The following is an 18,417-nucleotide window of genomic DNA, read 5'->3' on the forward strand; positions in this document are numbered from 1 at the left end:
AATAAAAACTCCAGGCTATCGTGGAAAAAATTGAAAAGAAGACTGTTAAAGGGAGGTCTAGCTCTTCCAGACGTCCTGGGGTACGCCCTAGCTTTCCAACTAAAGAATATCCGTAGTCTCCTCTCTAACCCTGATGAATCCAACTGGGGAAAGATCTTGGGGATTATGGCTCGTCAGGAAGGGGGAGGGCCCGGTTTTTTGTATAAGTTTGGAGCGCCTAAGTTCTATAAAAAGGTACGTTTAAAGGTTTTGAAAATGGCTTTTTTAGTTTGGACCAGGGTGAAGGCAAGATGGGAAATAAAATACTACTCCGACCTAGCTCCAATTTGGGATTCCCCTGGCCTACCAATATGCCTTAAAGATAGTCTCTCTATTCCTATTAAAAGGGCAGGTATAACAGTGTGGTCTGACCTGGTAACATCGGAAGGGGTCCTTCCTTGGGAGGTGTTGAGGCTGAAGATTGGAGATTCTTTCTCCAGATTTAAATATATACAACTGTGTTCTTGGTTTTCTGTAGAGAAGCCTAACATATGTGGCAACTGGGACATTGAATCCGCCCTTTTAACATCTGGGTATAAGAAAAAAGAAGTGGGTTTTTGGGTATAGAAGCATGCTTGAGGTCGAGGAAGGGAATATACCATCATTGCATACTGTTTGGAATTCATCTCCCTTAGAGGCCGCTTCAAGCACACTATACAAAACATCTCTCCACTATCTTTACAGATTTGTTAGGTCTGCTTCTCTTTAGAAAAAACATTTCTTCGTCTTAAACAGTTTATATTACACCCCCAAAAAGATAGCTAAGTTTGCCTCTTCACCATGCTGTTGACCTAGATGTGGTTTACTAGAGGCCGACGATATCCATATATTTTATGAATGTCCCAGATTAGATCTTTTCTGGGCCAATGTTGAGAGAGCTTTGGAGGGCATTTATAAGGTTAAAATTAAGTTGAACACAGTTAGAATTTTTTGGGGGTTAGATACGGACTTTGTTTGCAGGTTTAGGGAAACACAGGTGGCTTTATTTTTTAACCTTGTTCTTGTTGCCCGCAGAGAGATTTGTAAGATCTGGAAAGATCCGCGCCCCGCCCTGTACGAGAATTGGTTTAGAGCTGTATTGAGAATGGCACGCCTTAAAGCTGGCATTACACAACATGTAAATAGTATGGTGTGTGATCCCTTGTTAGAGTGGGGAAAAGAAATGAGGTTGGTCTAAAGCCTCGGGTACTATGATTACACCACGCGCTGGACAAAATGGGCATAATAAGACATCTGCCGCACTGCCTTAGTCAACGTTCTCGTCTATCGCATGAATTACACATATCTTTCTATGGTGTATGAATTTATTCACATGTTATGTATTTTTTGGTTTTCAAATGCACTATTATGTCATTGTTCTTTTTATCTTTATATAAATTGTGTATGAATCAAAACAAGTAAAAATAATCTAAATAAACTAATCAAAATAAGGATATATAATAATTTTTCTTTTATATATTGGGATCTTATAGAGTGTCCATCTCACACATGTCTATATTTGAGACATAAAAAGGTATTCCTTTTGTTAAATCATCGTTTAGTACCTGTTCTAGCTATAACTTCCTTCCACTTGTCAAAATGGGCATAAGCAATAACTTCAGCCCGAGGCGCCCAGGACACAACTAGGGCTGTTAGTTTTTATTTGTGTTTGCCAACGGTGAAATGAAGACTCAAAAAAAAAAAAAGGATGGTATATCAGAAATTGGGAAACAGAGAATATTGAGTATTGCATAAGTGTATACATACAGTACTGTAATTGCGACACTAGTATGCCAATATACTGTAATACATAAGATAATCATGAGGTGGTACCTTGATGGTCAGGTAACAATCGGTAGTAATGTTTACCATCCAAACATAACATATTGGAACCAAAGAGCACAGATGATGGGGAAGGGTAAGGGTAAGGCTAAGGAAGGAATGGGGGAGGGGGGAAGGGGGAAGTCTAGGCAGCAATAGTATGGCATTAGATACTGAGAGCACGATAGAGCCACGAGCTCACAATGCAAGAGAAGATATGTAGCTTACTGACACAGGTATAGTGTGAGGTGTCTTAGCTTAAGGCGGGTCATAACAAAGCTCTAAAGAGTCAAGTAAGCTCCATAGCTTGGTGTGAGGTTTTTGCCAAGAAGATGAATGAAGAACGTCATTGTCAGCACCCCTCAGGGACACCAGCCATTCCAGCCAGATTTTGAAGGTGACGTCGGAAGCATTCTTCCATTTACTGAGAACTACTTTGCATGCAAGAGTAATCATGAGATCTAGGAAGTGCCTGTCGTGGTCTTTTGTTATATTCGGTTCAATTGCCCCCAGAAGAACATAGCTGAACTCCCTAGGAGGTCTGTAGTGAAAGATACGTTGGATGTAGTTATATATCTGATCCCAGAACTTTTGCAACAATGGACAGTGAAAAAGCATGTGTGCTAGGTCACCAACTCCTGATTTGCAGTTCCAGCAGAGGGGGCTATCTATAAGTTTAAATTTGAAGAGTTTCCCCGGTGTTCAATATGATCTATTTATCAGCATAAATTTGGCGACAAAATTGGTGATATTTTATAGTACAATGGAGTGAGGTGTACTTTGTCCCAGTCAAAGGTCACTGTGGAGGTGTTCAGTTCATTTTCCCAATTCCGTTCGCACTTCCTGTGTGATTTCTGAGGCATAGGGGCTAAGATCTTGAATACCTTTGAAACCATATGTCCCATAAACATAAGCTGGATTAATTTAGTACACAGTGTAGGGTTTTGTGGTGTGATATCTTTAGCCGTTATTAGTGCTTTGAGGTGTAGGAATCTGTAAAAGTCAAGTAGTTGCAGATCGAGCTTTGTTTGTAAAGTGGCAAAGGGTAAAGGTGTGGTTCCCTCATAAATATCTTGCAATAGTTTTACTCCCTTCTTGGACCATTCTTCCCAGAAAAGAAGACGACCTTCATCTTTTAAAGTCGGGTTAACCCGTAGCATATATTTTAAACTGAAATCTGCATTTACTTGTGCACTAGATGTCCCATTTCACAGCACCTGCCATCTGTGGGGTCATAGGGGAATATTTACAACTGGTGGAGCGAGGGTTAGCTCCAAAATAGCTAATTCTGCGCTCCATCACTTTAGAAAGGCACGATGCACCATATTTACAATAATATGGTGCATCCCTGCATTTCTCCCTGCATTGGTGCTAAATTCATCTGCCTAGCGCCTATGTTGGCTCCCTTGCACCATACTGCAAGGGTGCCTACATTGAGGAAATTATTGTTTATGTGCAGGTAGGTTTCCCTTCCTGCTCATAAACAATCCAGAATGCCATTGTGCAGCACACATAGAAGTTGCAAATCGTCATTTTTAAATGATTGTTTATGTGCAGGGAGGGACACCTTCCTGCGCATAAACAAAAATTCATGACATTTTTCTGTTTCTATGTGTTCTGCACAATGCATCACACATAGAAACAGCAAAGACGAGGAAAAGTACAGCATTTCTCCTCAATTCGCCATGTTAAGACCAGGTTTTAATTTTGTCTCTGCCATATTTATTTATTTATTTATTTATTTATTTTTGTTATTTGTACAGCGCGAACAAATGCCCGTAGGCGTCTCGGCGCTAGAAACTGTGCATGTATTCCTAGAGGCTGAGCCAGTAACTATTCTTGATCAAACAGCCAGGTCTTTATTTTTCTGCGGAATTGCATCAAGGACGGGCTGTCTTTGATGGATGCTGGTAGGGAGTTCCATAGTCTGGGAGCTGCCACTAGGAAGCGTCTATCACCCCAGTTGACTGTTTTGGTTCTGGGAATCTGCAGGAGTTTCAGGTTGTTAGATCGGAGCGATCTTGTGGAGGAGTGGAACCTGAGTTGGGATTTAAGGAAGTGCGGACCATAGTTGTGCAATGCTTTATAGACTATGCACAGCGCTTTAAACTTGATCCTGTTCCGAATCTTGAGCCAATGCAGGTCCCTTATTGTCTCCGAGATTGGTGAGAACTTCGGGGTTCCAGACAGGAGACGGGCTGCCGCATTCTGGATGGTCTGCATTTTGTTATTCACTCTGGCTTGGGCGTTGATGAATAAGCCGTTACAGTAGTCAAGAGATGACAACACGAGGGAGCTTACCAGCGTCTTGCCTGCCGTGATTGGTAAGAAGGGCATGATTTTCTTGATCAGCCTGAGTTTATGATGGGCGGTGGCTGCTATTTTGTTTGAGTGGGCTTTAAAGTTTAGTTTATCGTCAAAAGTCACCCCAAGATTTCTGACAGTGGGGACAGGTTTAGGTGGGGTTCCGTGCGTGGGGGGGCACCAGGTAGTTGACCATCCGGGTGAAAGATGTCCAAATATGACGACCTCCGTTTTTTCAGAGTTTAGTTTTAGGCAATTGGAGGCCATCCACTCTCCAATCGCCTGCATGCCCTCTTGGAAGTTTTTTGCTACCTTTTATCCATTCCCGTTGATGGCCAACACAAGCTGCGTATCATCTGCGTATGAGGTGAGGCCCATCCCATGGGCCTTGATGACAGAGGCCAGGTCCGACACATAGATATTGAATAGTGTCAGACTGAGGGATGAGCCTTGGGGTACCCCACACGGTAGTGAGAGCTTGTCTGATTTAAAGGGCCCCAATGTGACCACCTGTGATCTCCTCGCGAGGAAGGAAGAAAGCAGATTTTTTGCCGTATTGCGGATGCCCAAGTTTTCGGCACGGTCGACCAAGATCTTGTGGTCGACCGTGTCGAAACCCGCGGACAGATCGAGCAATACCAGTATTGCTATACCTCCCTGGTCCCGGATCACTCTTATGTCCTCTGTTGCTTTTAATAAGGCAGTCTCGGTTCCATGGTGCTTGCGGAAGCCAAATTGGGTGTTGTCCAATAGTTGGTGTTTCTCTATGAACTCTGAGAGTTGTATGTTCATAGCCTTTTCCGCTACCTTAGCTAGAAAAGGTAGACTTGCTATGGGGCAGTAGTTTTTTAGTTGGTCCTTGTCCAGATTGGCTTTCTTAAGTAAGGGTTTGACCAATGTGTTCTTCAGGGAGTCCGGGTATATGCCTGTTCTGAACATTGTATTGCAGATTGAGGCAATGTCGGGGGCTAGGTAGTTCATGATCGGACGAATGACTTTGAGAGGACAGGGGTCTAATGCTGAGCCTGATTTAATAGTGGCCGTTATTTCCTTGATTTGAGTTTCTCCAACGTCCATGAACTGAGATAGTTCGATATTTTGCTTCCCATAGTCGGGTATGGGTGAGTTGATTACTGTTTTCGTGGAGAACGCTTGGTATATATCGTTCACCTTGGTGAAGAAAAAATCAGCCAGTGAGTCACAGAAAACTTGGGATTGTGGCAGATTTAAGTCCGGTGTATTTCCCGCTAAGACCTTAGTTATATCATAGAGTTTTTTACTTGAGTTTTTAGCAGTATTGATCTTTTCCGTAAAATAGTTTTTCTTTGTCTCAACAATGAGGGCTTTGTATTGTCCAAGTGCTTCTCTATAGCTGGCCTTGCTTTCAGCGCTATAGGATCTGCGCCAGTGTCTCTCCCTATTTCTGCAAAATTGTCTCTTATTACGTAGTTCCTCTGTGAACCACGGGGCTGATGGCGTTGTTCTGTTTCTTGAGAGTTTTTTAGTTGGGGCTAGGGAGTCAGTGGCGGTTCCTATCCACTCCTGAAATTGTCGTGTGGCAGAGTTATAATCAGAGGATGGATCAGGTCGGGTTCTTTCGAGTAAGGCCGTTAGCTCCGTTTGATCGATGTCCTTCCATACCTTGATAGCTTGTGGTTTCCATACGGGGTGAGGTCTAATTCTGTTTAATTTGACTGATATTTTTATTAGAATGGCGAAATGGTCGGTCCAAGGCATTGGTAAGAGGTCTGTTATATTTATGCCTTGCATGTTAGAGAAGATGCCGTCTAAGGTATGGCCCGCTATGTGGGTAGGGGTGGTGATCAGTTGCCGGAGACTCATGGTGTCCATATCTGATATCAGGATACAGGTGTCCTTGTCAAATGTGTTTTCAAGATGGAAGTTCATATCGCCCATTACTGTAAATGAGTCTTTCAACGAAGGAGCTTCTAGTATTGCGCCTAGGTTAGCTAAAAAGCTGGTGCGTGAACCTGGGGGTCGATATAGGAGGATACCTTTAAAATGGAACGACGAGGTGAGATTAAGATCGAATAAGAGGGCTTCACAGGAGGTGGAGGGGATGTGTGATATTCTTACCGTTATGTGGTCGCGGGCGATGATAGCTAGTCCTCCTCCACGCTGCCCTACTCTATCTAAGCGATAGGCTTTATAGGCTGGGGGGGTCGCGACTGCCATATCAGGATCGGATGCTTCATCCGTCCATGTCTCAGTAAGAAAGAGGCAGTCTAGGTTGTTATCCATGATAAAGTCATGTATTTCCTGCCGGTGCTTTACAAGGGATCGTACGTTAATAAGTGCAGTGAAGATATCGGTGGACTTAGCTGCAGTAGCAACGTTTGTGTTGTAATCTTATCTAGTTTACTTATGTTAATGGTATGTTCCTACCCCCCTTCTCCTTTCACCTTGTATTGGGTGTTCCATGGAATGTTGGCAGGGCGTCTGTGATAGAACGTTCACTGAGGTGAGCGGAGTGCATGAGACCGGACGTGAATAAACCAGCTCTTCTGCATCTTCGTGTGGCTGTGATTTATTCTAACAAATTGGCGACGGGGCTGCGCGGGGGGCAGGTCCTGGTCTTCCCCCGTTTATCCAGCACTGCCGTGAACCACGACGCCGAGTAGAAAGTAACCGTGAGTCTTCAATGGGATTTTGAACTGTGTTTCACTAGCGAGTTAAATAATTGAGCCAAGCGTTACTATCCTTTCACGCTGTGCTCTGAACTCGATTCCTGAAGAGGTTACTTTTCTTCATCTGCTCTGAGGCGTTTGTTAATTGAGGCCGGCGCTTTTGACATTTGCGCATTATTAATTGAGCCAAGCGTACTATCCTTTTCCGCTGTGCTCTGAACTTAATTCCTGATGAGGACAATTTTTTTTTCTTCGCAAAATTGTTCTGAGGCATTTGTTGACTGAAGCCGGCGCTTTTGACATTTGCGCATCGGCCGCTCTGTGACTGTCAAAGGGAACTGTTGTTATATGGAATTTGCCGTGTTTCATTGCTCTTCACCAGATCACGGCGCCGATTTACAATTTACTTGGCTGTTCCTTTCTTAGTTCCTCCGTGGCGACAGTTACATGAAGCCCTTTTCTGGAGATCAGTCAGCTTAGCTTTCAACCCTGACGACACCATGTGTCAACAGCTGTTACAGCAGGGCGAGCGCTTTTGACATTTGGAAGTGTGCGGTAGTCAGTTCCGCCATCATCTCTTGTCATCTGTGTGGACGCTGAGGCTCCATTGGTTCTACGGTTCTTGAGGGTGCTTGCACAAAGGTTGAGTGCGCGAGGAACACCATAGCACCTGTGTTTTGGCAGATCCGTCGAGGGAGCCAAGGGGAACGAGAGCCCAGCATCACTTGTTATTTCATTCACGCTGATAAGCACAGCTTAACGCTAAGAAGCTTGTCAGAGTGTGTTCGCTGCGCATCACGCTGATAAGCACAGCTGTAGATTTGCAATATTACATGGTGTTGATTTACCATACGATTCAGGAGTCTGATGCTTTTATCACGCTGACAGGCACAGCTTTCATCCAAGTTGCTTGTTGAGTACGCATAACGCTGATAAGCTCAGTATTTCTTCGTGGTGCTCTCCTCACATGCTAATAGGCACAGCTACATAAGACTTTTGATTGAATTCCTTTTTGACATTGAGGGTGTCATCTTCAAACATATAGGCTTGAATGTTAATTTTGAAAGAGTTTGACATATTGGAGTGTTAGTATTGTTGTTGTTCAGTCTTACCAATTTTATTCATCCAGTTAATATTTTCGGGGGTGAGTAGAGTATTAAAGATTTTGTAATATGGCTACTGCAATGTCGATGTCACAACCTCCTCCTTTTCTCAATGATGATGGGGAACCACTCACTCCATGGAAGAATTGGGAGAGGATTTTTGAATCTTATTTGATAGCTATTGGAGGCAACAGATTTTCATCAGAAAGGAAATTGCATATATTGTTACACAATTTGGGTAAGCATGCTAGAGAAATGTATGATAATTTACCTGAAATTCAAATTGAAAGCAGTGGTGGAGGGGGAGAAGGTGATGCTCCACCAGATGTGTATCGTATTGCCTTGAAGAAATTAGAAGTTCAGTTTGGTAAGAAAATTAATGTTGTATTGGAGCGACACAAATTTTTTTCAAGGTCTCAAGGGAAACAAAAAAGGGTGGTGAATTACATAGCAGTCCTTAGAGAGTTGTCTTCCACCTGTGATTTTGGTAACCTCACAGATTCACTGATCAGAGACCAGTTGGTCAGGTGCACTTCTGATAGGAAAATACAAGAAAAATTGCTTGCTGATGCCCCTGATTTGAAGCAAGCGATAGATATAGCTAAAAGCATCGAACACACGGCATTCTGTATGAATGAAATGAAAGAGGCTGTTGAGGTGAAGCAAGTGTGTGAGGATGAAGTCCTGAAAGTGTCCAATAAGCAAGACAAGGGTAAATATGTGCAAAAAGGTAGTTCAATCCTGAAGGATGAGTCCCAAAAGATGAAATGTTTCCGTTGTGGTAATCCTAATCATCTTGCTAATAGTGTAAAATGTCCAGCAAGGGGTGCCATGTGCAGGAAATGCAACAAAAGGGGACATTTCACCAAGGTGTGTCATGATATAAAAAAAAGAAGTGACCCATATGATTTGGGATGATGAGGAACCAAGGGGGGACATTGTATTCATGGTTAATGAATTGCTTGAAAATGCAGGATGTAGCTACCCAGAATGTGTGATTATGCTTGATGATGTGGCTTATAATGTATATGCGGATTCGTGTTCACCATGCACTCTTATAAATGAAACCACATTTAAAACCAGGTCTGTTCACAAAGTTTATGAAGTGTTGCCCCCAGACATCAACCCAGGAGGTTACAATCATGACACTATACCTGTGGTGGGAATGATCATTATGCACATCAGATTTAAAGAGAGAGCTACTGTGGGCAAAGTGTATCTAACTAAGAAAGGTTCGTGTTTACTGGGGTGGAGACATCAAAAGGACCTAGGTATAAGATTAGACCCCAATGCCTCAGAACCAGTTTACCTGATAGATCAACCCAATATTGGTAATGAGGTGTGTGAGGAGTTCCCTGAGGTATTTTCCAGTGAGTTAGGGTTATTAAAAGGATTCCTACATAAAATAAAACTTAAAAAGCATTGCAAGCCCACAGTACACAGAGCTAGATCAGTGCCATTAGTGGTGAGAGACTCCCTGCAGAAAGAATTGGAAAAATTGGAGTCCATGGGGGTGAGAGTTCTGAGTGGTTAGCCCCCATTGTGGTTGCTTCAAAAGGTGGTGGTAAAGGGATTCGGTTATGTGTGGATCTCAGGGATCTCAATGCCAATATCTGGGTAGAGAGGCATCCTCTCCCTAGAATAAACGAGATGCTCAGTGTGATAAAGGGGGCTAAATTTTTCAGCGTGTTGGATCTCTCGGCGGCATACCACCAGGTTGCCCTTCATCCGGAGTCCAAAAACCTTACTTCTTTCATTACGCCATTCGGAGCATACCAGTATAATCGTATGCCCTTTGGGTTGGCGTCCGCGGCGGCGGTTTTCCAACGCATTATGCAACATATCCTGGAAGACCTCAGTAAGGTTCTGTGCTTTCAGGACGATATATTGATTTATGGAGACTCAGAGTGCGAACACAACTCGATTCTAAGAGTAGTCTTGTGCAAATTGAGTAAGGCTGGTTTTACCACACAAAAGGACAAATGCAAGATTGGAGTCAAATCTGTGACCTACCTTGGGCATACCATATCAGGCGAGGGGATAAAACCTAAAACCAGTCTGGTAGATGCTGTATCGTTGGCACCCCCTCCGTCAACGAAAGAGGAGGTCAGATCCTTCTTGGGATTAGTTGAGTACATGAGTAAGTTCGTTGAAAATTTTTCTAGCCACACAAGCAACATGAGGGAGCTTTTGAAAAAGGGTAGCACTTTTGGTTGGAGTGAGGAGTGCGATAAGGAATTCAAGTATATTAAGTCAGCCATCGCAAGAGCACCTACATTGGGGATGTTTGATCCTCACTCAAATGATTGGTGGATGCGAGAGGGTCATCGCTTTCGCTCCCAGGACACTGAAGGACCCAGAGTCCAATTACTCTACCATTGAACGGGAAGCCCTAGCGTGTTATTGGGCTATAAACCACTTTAAATTCTTTCTGTGGGGTATCCCTTTCACTCTAAGGTCTGACCATAAACCGTTAATTCCTTTATTTTCCACCAGAGTTAGCTGGAAACCTCAAACCTTATTGGTCAGTGAGGAATGAAATATCCAGCATGAATGGTCAGCTTTGGAGAGGGAACAAGGTCATTCCCCCGGCTGGCATGAGAAACAGGATCATTGTGTTAGCACATGAGGGTCACCCAGGAAGGAGCATGACGAAGAGTAAAATGAGACAACACTATTGGTTCCCAGGCATGGATGGGTTGGTGGAGAGCATGGTAAAAGACTGTGAAGCATGTGGTAGAAGTGACAAATCCAAGGTTGTACATAAAGCCCCCCTCAATCCTATAGATGTTCCAAGTAAACCATGGGACAAGCTGGGGATTGACATAATAGGGCCCATGAATTTTCTCAGTGCCAACCAGAGATTTATGTTTGTAATGATAGATTACCATTCTCATTGGATCAGCACTAAGTTTGTACACTCAATAACTACACATGATATGGTAGAATTCCTAAAGGAAGTGTTTGCTACAGAAGGGATTCCTAGCACCTTGGTGACGGACAATGGTGTCCAATTTACGTCAGAGGTTATGAAAAAGTTCTTGTCAGAATTAGCCATCTCACACATAAGAACACCTCTTTACTGTCCCAAAGCTAATGGTATGGTGGAAAGGGCAAACAGGATGGTGAAGAACTCTATTCAAATGGCAGTCACAATGTGTGAACCAGTAGAGGAGGCAGTTAGAAAAACACTATGGTCATATCATTCCGCCCCCAATGCCGTCACTGGTGTATCCCCATTTGTTTCCCTAAAAGGGAGAAACCCTGGGTCTAAGCTTAACCCTAATTGGTTGAATGGGGGCAGTCCAGTGTGGGTGGACAGGATGTCTGTGAAGGACAAAGTGGAGCAACATCAAAGGGAGTACAAAACCAAATACGACCAGAAATGGGGAACCACTTCCAGGAAGTTCTCTGTTGGACAATGGGTAGTGGTCAAAAGACCTGCTGTGGGACGAGCAAAGGTGTCCTCCTTCTCAAAACCTGTAAGGATACAGAGAGTGAACAGTAACTCGCTGTTGCTGGAAGACGGAAGCACATGGAGCATGGATAATGTAAGTGCATGCCCCGATGTGTGTGTACCAATGACCACTGGTGAGGAGAACCAAGATGGAAATTCATTGGACAGTCAGGAAACCAGAGTGACCAGGATGCGCCAGCCACCTAGTTGGCAGAAAGACTATGTAACTTAAGTTGCTTAAATTTTTCCTCTCTGGAGAACCTATTACATAAGTTGTTTTTCCCATACAAAGGGAGATGTGTTGTAATCTTATCTAGTTTACTTATGTTAATGGTATGTTCCTACCCCCCTTCTCCTTTCACCTTGTATTGGGTGTTCCATGGAATGTTGGCAGGGCGTCTGTGATAGAACGTTCACTGAGGTGAGCGGAGTGCATGAGACCGGACGTGAATAAACCAGCTCTTCTGCATCTTCGTGTGGCTGTGATTTATTCTAACAGTTTGATTTGACCTTTTCATTGGCTATCTGTAGCTTAACGTTGCAATGGGGGCATGTGAATTTTGTGGTATCCAAACCTGTGTGTGTAAATATTTATGCCACCCTTGTAAATATGGGGCAGCATCAAAATCAATGGGTGTTGCGGCAGAACGCCCACGTAACACCCATTATCCACCCCTTTCACACTAACCTTAGTGTGAAAGGTTGCCTTATTTACACGGCGTGGTTAAGCTATGTTAAATGGCTTAACCTTTTCCAAGCGTCGGCCTGTGAAGAATTCAGAAGAAGGAATGCCCTGCTGTTGGAAGAACTGTGAACTGCCTTGATGTATGAAGGAGGAAGATTAGACCTGCTTCCCTTGATTCCAGACTACCCCGAGTAACACCAAAAATCAGTTGGCTTTCCTCCTGTGTACGCTATAGGGACAGAAAATAGCTTACATAGGCCAGTCCTGCAACTGCCTAGCTGAGACTGACACCTACTGCTGGCCTCTTCTGGGTTGAGGCCTACACCCCAAGAGATGCCCCTCCCAGGTACTGGACCCTTGGCTAACATCAGAGTGTAGTCCTTCCTGCCTAACTGTAGGTTCCATAAGAACAGACGTGAAGTGAGGCAGGGCCCTGCAAAGCCACGCAGGTCAGAACCGAAGGCTCCACCATAGCAGACGCCGAGCGGCGCAATGCCTTTCACAACCCACCCTACGGCGACTCGGTCTGAGTACTGCACGAGATCCAGCACAGAGCGGCGCGAAGCCTCACAAAGCCTCACTGCACAGTTGAAAGCTTATTTGGATCTGAGGCTGAACATCGAGAAGCCTTGCCAAGCATCGCCGTGCTGCTGAACGCTTCATTGGATCCAACGCTGAACGAGGTACAGCCTCATAAAGCAACGTTGCACAGATCTCATATCAAGGACATAAGGTACCACCCCAGTGGGCCGAACTCAGCCCTGTACCTAGCCTACACTCCTTCGTGTTCATCATGAACCTCTATCCATCCTTTGAGCCTTCCATCCCTACAGCCACCCTTTCAGTCACTCATCCCTTCATCCACTCTTTCACCCATCCATCCTTTCAAACATCTTTCCATCCATTCGTTTGCATATCCATCCCCCCCGTTCACTCCATGGATCCATCCACTCTTTCCCTCCATCTATTCATCTTCATTTTAACTCATCCATCCATCCAGCCTTTCACTCAGCCATTCATCCTTTAACTTATCCATCCACCCTTCCACACGCTCATCCATCCTTTTACCATTCCACTCATCCATCACTCATCCATCCTTTCACTCATCTGTCCATCTGTTCATTCTTTCACTCATCCATTCTTCCTCCTTTTCATCCACCCTCCCTTTCACACAGAAAGCCATTCTTTCCCACATGCTTCCTTACATCCATTCTTATCATCCTTCCATCATTTCACTCATCATTCTTCAATCCTCCAATTCACTCATATATTCATTTTTTCCCTTATTCATCCATTCATCCATCCCTCCACCCATCCATACATTCATTACTGCTTCACACATCTATCCATCATCCACCCTTTCATCAATCATCCATCCACTCTCCCTTTGACCATCCATCCTTTCACACATTCTTCCATTTGCCTATCCACTCACCCTTTCATCACCCATCCATCCTTTAACTGACACATCCATCCTTTCATTTACTCACCCACCCTTTCACAATAATTAGAAGCCTTTTTCTGCTGGGCTGACAACAGAAGAGTCCCACCAGGCTGTAGCTGCTAGCTGTTCACAACCCTCCTGATGAATTGTGAAATGGCAAGTAGTATGTTGTTAGAAATGGGGTTGTTGATTGACTGGGGTGTGAACCCTGGTCCAGCAACAGTGACAATCCTTTGCAGGGTGAACCTCAAAGAATCACTAATATAGCCTGTGCTTAACCCTGGGTAGCTTGGCTGCTAAAGCATTCTGGCTTAATGTAGAGGTAATGTGTAAATTATTTATGCACCACAAAAACAGTAATAAAGTGAAAACAAAGCACACAGAAAATCCTGAATCTATTTAAAAAAATGTAGTACATTAAAAAAATTATTAAACATCAAAATGACAAAAATCCAATCAGTAGAACCAGAGTTATGATTTTTTAAAGTTTTTAGTAAAACGATCAAAGCGCCAACTGCAAATCAATCAATCAATCAGGACACATGTAAAGTGCACTACTTACCCCATGAGCGTCTCAAGGCGCTGGGGGGAGGGCGGGGGGGAGGGTGGTTGGGGGGAGGGGGAGAGAGCTGCTATTGATCAAAGAGCCGGTCTTGAGTAGTCTTCTGAAGGCCAGTAGGTCTTTGGTCTGTCGGAGTTTGGTGGGGAGAGTGTTCCAGGTCTTGATGGCGAGGTGGGAGAAGGATCTACCTCCGGCTGTCGCAATTCAGATGCGGGGGACTGCGGCAAGGGCGAGGTCGGCAGAGCGGAGCTTGGGGGTGGGGGTGTAAAAGCTGAGTCGTCAGTTGAGGTAGGCTGGGCCGGTGTCGTGGAGGGCTTTGTGTGCGTGGATGAGGAGCTTGAAGATTATCCTCTTGTTGACGGGGGGCCGGTGTAGGTCTCTCAGGTGGGTAGTGATGTGGCTGCGGCAGGGGATGTCGAGGATCAGACGTGCCAAGGCGTTCTGGATGCGTTGCAGCCCTCTTAGGAGCTTGGCCGATGCTCTAGCGTAGAGGAGGTTACGTAGTCAAGCCTGCTGGTGACGAGGGCCTGGGTGACTGTTCTTCTTGTTTCAGTGGGGATCCACTTGAAGATCCTACGTAGCATTCGGAGGGTATTGAAGCAGGAGGAGGAGATGGCGTTGACCGGCTTAGTCATGGTGACAGTGCAGTTGAGAATGACTCCTAGGTCGCGCGCGTGGTCTGTGGGAGTCGGAGCTGTTCCCAGTGCGGTCGGCCACCAGTAGTCGTCCCAGGCCGAGGGGGTGGACCAAGGGATGAGGACCTCCGTTTTTCCGAGTTCAGCTTCAGTTGGCTGTCTCCAAGGAAGGCAAAGATTATTGGTATAAATAAAGGTCTTTTAATCGGTATAATGTAGTGCTTCCTCTGACAATTATAAAACTTGCAAAAGAACACCATGTGCCTTGTATTCTGAGCCTGAGCCATCGCGTCAATCAGGGACAATTGGTTAAAATTGTGGAATAGTCATGCATATTCGGAAAACTAATCAATCGATGGAAAGTGTCCAGTCTTGAACGAGTCAAAACAAACCTATGCCTTGCATTTCAAAACGGCTTTAAGATAGGGTTACATGTCAAAAGTGGTTAAGATCATTTGAATTTTCAGGACATTAGACGTAGGTATTTCGATTGTCAGTCTAAGATTTCCCAAGTGTGTCAGGGCTTCGCTTTTTAGAGATTTCTTACTAATGAAATCTAATGTTTCAGGCTTCTCAAAATACTAAGGGTGACCCAGGTCATTGCAGAAACGTTGGATGTAAATAAGCAATTCGTTTTTTAACTTCAAAAGTAATGAAAGACAAACCTAGGGGTCTCCTTCCCTGGGCCTCACAGTAATCGACAAATCTGTGAGGTCCAATGGAGAGACCCTACCCTAGGCCTCTCACGCAGGGATCATCGTTCCAAGACTAGGGTGTGACACTCCCTCAATCCCTCCCTCCCTTGTGCCCTACAGCCCTTGAGCATGTCTGTAAGGAACACGGGAGGGGTGCCACCCCCTAGGCCTCACAGCCATGATCGTGCACTGTGGTGCTCAGGGGAGGGCCGCCCTCTCTTAAGCCTCGCGGTGTAGGATTTTAGCTGAGAGGCACACACGAGGGGGGCTGAGGTGTAGCAATGATGCCATGGCCCCTGATGCAAAAAAGGTGCATAGGCCACTGTCTATTTGCTGGACAGAAAAAACAAACAAACATATTTTGGGTGTACTAGCGCCATACCCCCAAAGAGCTGCAGTGCCACTGTACTTGATAGACATGGCCCTCAGAGAGCCCCTTCTTCTAGCCTCGTGCTGTGATCCTGTACTGAGAAGCTCAGGGAAGGATGGGACTCAAATCTCTGGATCATGAATGTGAGGTCCTTGGGAGAGGAGCCAGTGGTGCTGGAATTGTGTCATGGGTCCTGATGCAAGCACAATAGATTGTACCCATCTCCGCTTGGTGTTCAACAAAACACAGCCATAATTTGGTGCCAAAAGGTCCCTAACATCCCCAGCCCTGGTGCCACTGCACTTGCTGCTGTGCTGATATCTAGACCTCTAAGAGTACCCCCATGCCATGGGCCTAGCAGACATTGTCCAGCAGGATGACGTCCCGGTGAGGGCGCCGCCTCCCTGCCCTGTGCATCGCTTGACTACAGCGGTGAGGTCCAGGGTTCCTGGGCCATGCAGCCTTGGAAAATGGCTGCGAGGAACATGGACGAGGAGCAAGTAGCACAGCAGTTGTGCCATGCTGCTGATTGAAAGCTCCCCCATGCCCTACGCCGGCTGCAAATAAAAATAACGCCATAATGAGGGTGCAACGATCACCTAATAATCCTGGGTCCAGGTGCCCAGTTCCGTTACTCCTGCTGCACTATTGAGGCCAATGCTCTTGAAATGGGCCCATGTAGACGGCCATGATGCGGCGAGGGGCTGCCTGCCTGGGATCGCCCGATAGATAACCCACCATGTTGGCATATTTGTTATGCAAATACACCTGCAGCAATTATCTCCATAAAGAAGGTGTCTTGTCTGTTTATTTCCCCAGGAGATAGCTGTATGGGGGGTGGGGAGGGTTGCCGATATTAGCACTATGCTCTTGAAATGGGCCCATGAAGACTGCCACGATGTGTACAGTGCTGCAAGGCCCAGATTTAAGGCACTCTCGCCTAGGCCTCTCAACCATAGTCCAGCGCTGAGATGTCCAGGGGAGGAGAACCCTCTTCCCTAGAACTTGTAGCCCAAGAGGACGAGGGACAGAGGTCCCGTCCTTGGGCTATGCCACCGCTGCAAAGGCAGGGAGTAGGGGCCCTTTCCTGTAGGCCTCAGAGCTATGTTCCAGTGCTGTGAGGCCCAACGAGAGGCCTCGCAGCTATGATCCATAACTGCAAGCCGCAGGGGGCACCCAGCCATGGTCTAGCCCTGCCAGGCATAGGCGCGGATAGTACCAACCTCTGAGCCTCACAGCACGAGATTCTCCAGTATCTCTGTGTTCAGTGCATCACAAAATGGTAGCCATGGATGTCCACAGGAGGCCCTGGATTAGAACAACTGCAATGAAAATATGTGTTCACAGCTGTAAGAGCAGGATCTCTTGGCCTGTGATGCCCACATATCCTCCCTGGGGCCAGGAGATGCTCACCCTACACCTTACACCACCCAGTGTTTTCTGTTCTCCTTCGGACCCCTTGCATCACTTATTAACCTTCCAAAGCCCACCAAACGCCTTCATATAGTGCACGTATTTTGTAAATTATTGAATGGATTTACACCAGAACACAAATATGGTGCATTGTCATTAAGGCTTTATTTGTATGCAAGCTCGGTTGGTATAATTCAGTTCAAATGCTTTTAAACCTACAAAAACATTTATTTGCATCTAAAAATGGGAATGTCTTGTTTTATTCAACCACACATAGCGCTGTTCCCTCAAATATGCACGAATTTGGAAATTAATAACCTGACCTGGACGTGTCACCTTTATGCAGGCTCGGCAAATGTCACTTTTGTAATTAGTCCTTCAAAAATGTATATCCTTAAGGCCATTGATGCACAGTCACAGTGGCCAAATCTTTAAAGTATACCATACATATTCTTTTAATGAACTTTAAAACCGGAGCCTAGTTTGCTGGTTGGGGAGACGATCTGTTCGCACACACATACGGCTGCATTTAGCTCTTGGTTGTTGCAGGAGCACGCCTTGACAGCCTGCCTAGACTCTTCCACAGCCTGACACTTGCACACGCCTGACAAAATACCTCTAGTAACCTTTCCCGAGGGGAAATGGGTTGGGTGAATAAAGTGCCTTTTAAAAAGACCGCACCGTGCGCCTGGAGGCTGAGCCGCAGAGGCGCAACTCGGGCCCGAGGATGACTCGAACAACTGGTTGCTCCAGTCCAGTGGAGTTCATTCGCCTTAAAGTCTGCATTTGTACTCACAGTAACCCCAAGCTGGACTATTCCCGGCGCACAGGCTGGACGGAGCCTCAGGATGGAGCGCTTCCTGGTCATTCTTCTGGGAGCTGTGCTCTGCGTGCCACCAGGTAGGAGTGAACAGGGGCAGAGCATGGTCAGTACGATTGGATGTGGTGGGACAGGGAGGTGTGGGGGGGGCAGAGGTGTTCGGATTTTCCAACAATGGCAAATCATTTTAAAATGAATCGTAGGACAAGCAGGGTGCATGAGAGGGGCTAAAGGGGCAGAGGAAAGGAAGCCGAGTGCGGATTGGTACGTGTAGGAAATGAGAGAAAACACAACATGTTGTAAAATAACCGAATTTTTTCAAGACTTTTAGAACAGAGAGGGAGGGTGTGTGTGCGTTTTATCAGTGTGTGTGGAACAATTCCACCTGAAATTCAACAGACACCTCGCCATACCCGACAGAAAGCACCCGGACCCACCTATT

The 18,417-nt window shown here is 45.5% G+C and overlaps 1 protein-coding gene across 1 annotated transcript in view; it reads left to right on the forward strand.

The window, feature by feature from the left end:
- The first annotated feature begins 17,869 nt into the window (after window positions 1–17,869).
- The window catches only part of LOC147724772 (lymphocyte antigen 6E-like), a 73,407-nt gene continuing 72,859 nt past the window's right edge, over window positions 17,870–18,417 (forward strand). Inside the window, exon 1 of the mRNA XM_086966291.1 lies at window positions 17,870–18,055. Coding sequence (XP_086822417.1) covers window positions 18,004–18,055 — 52 coding nt within the window. The 5' untranslated portion in view covers window positions 17,870–18,003. The remainder of the gene's footprint in view (window positions 18,056–18,417) is intronic.

Source organism: Lissotriton vulgaris, chromosome 4_1, assembly GCF_964263255.1.
Source record: "Lissotriton vulgaris chromosome 4_1, aLisVul1.2, whole genome shotgun sequence".
Lineage (NCBI taxonomy): Eukaryota > Metazoa > Chordata > Amphibia > Caudata > Salamandridae > Lissotriton > Lissotriton vulgaris.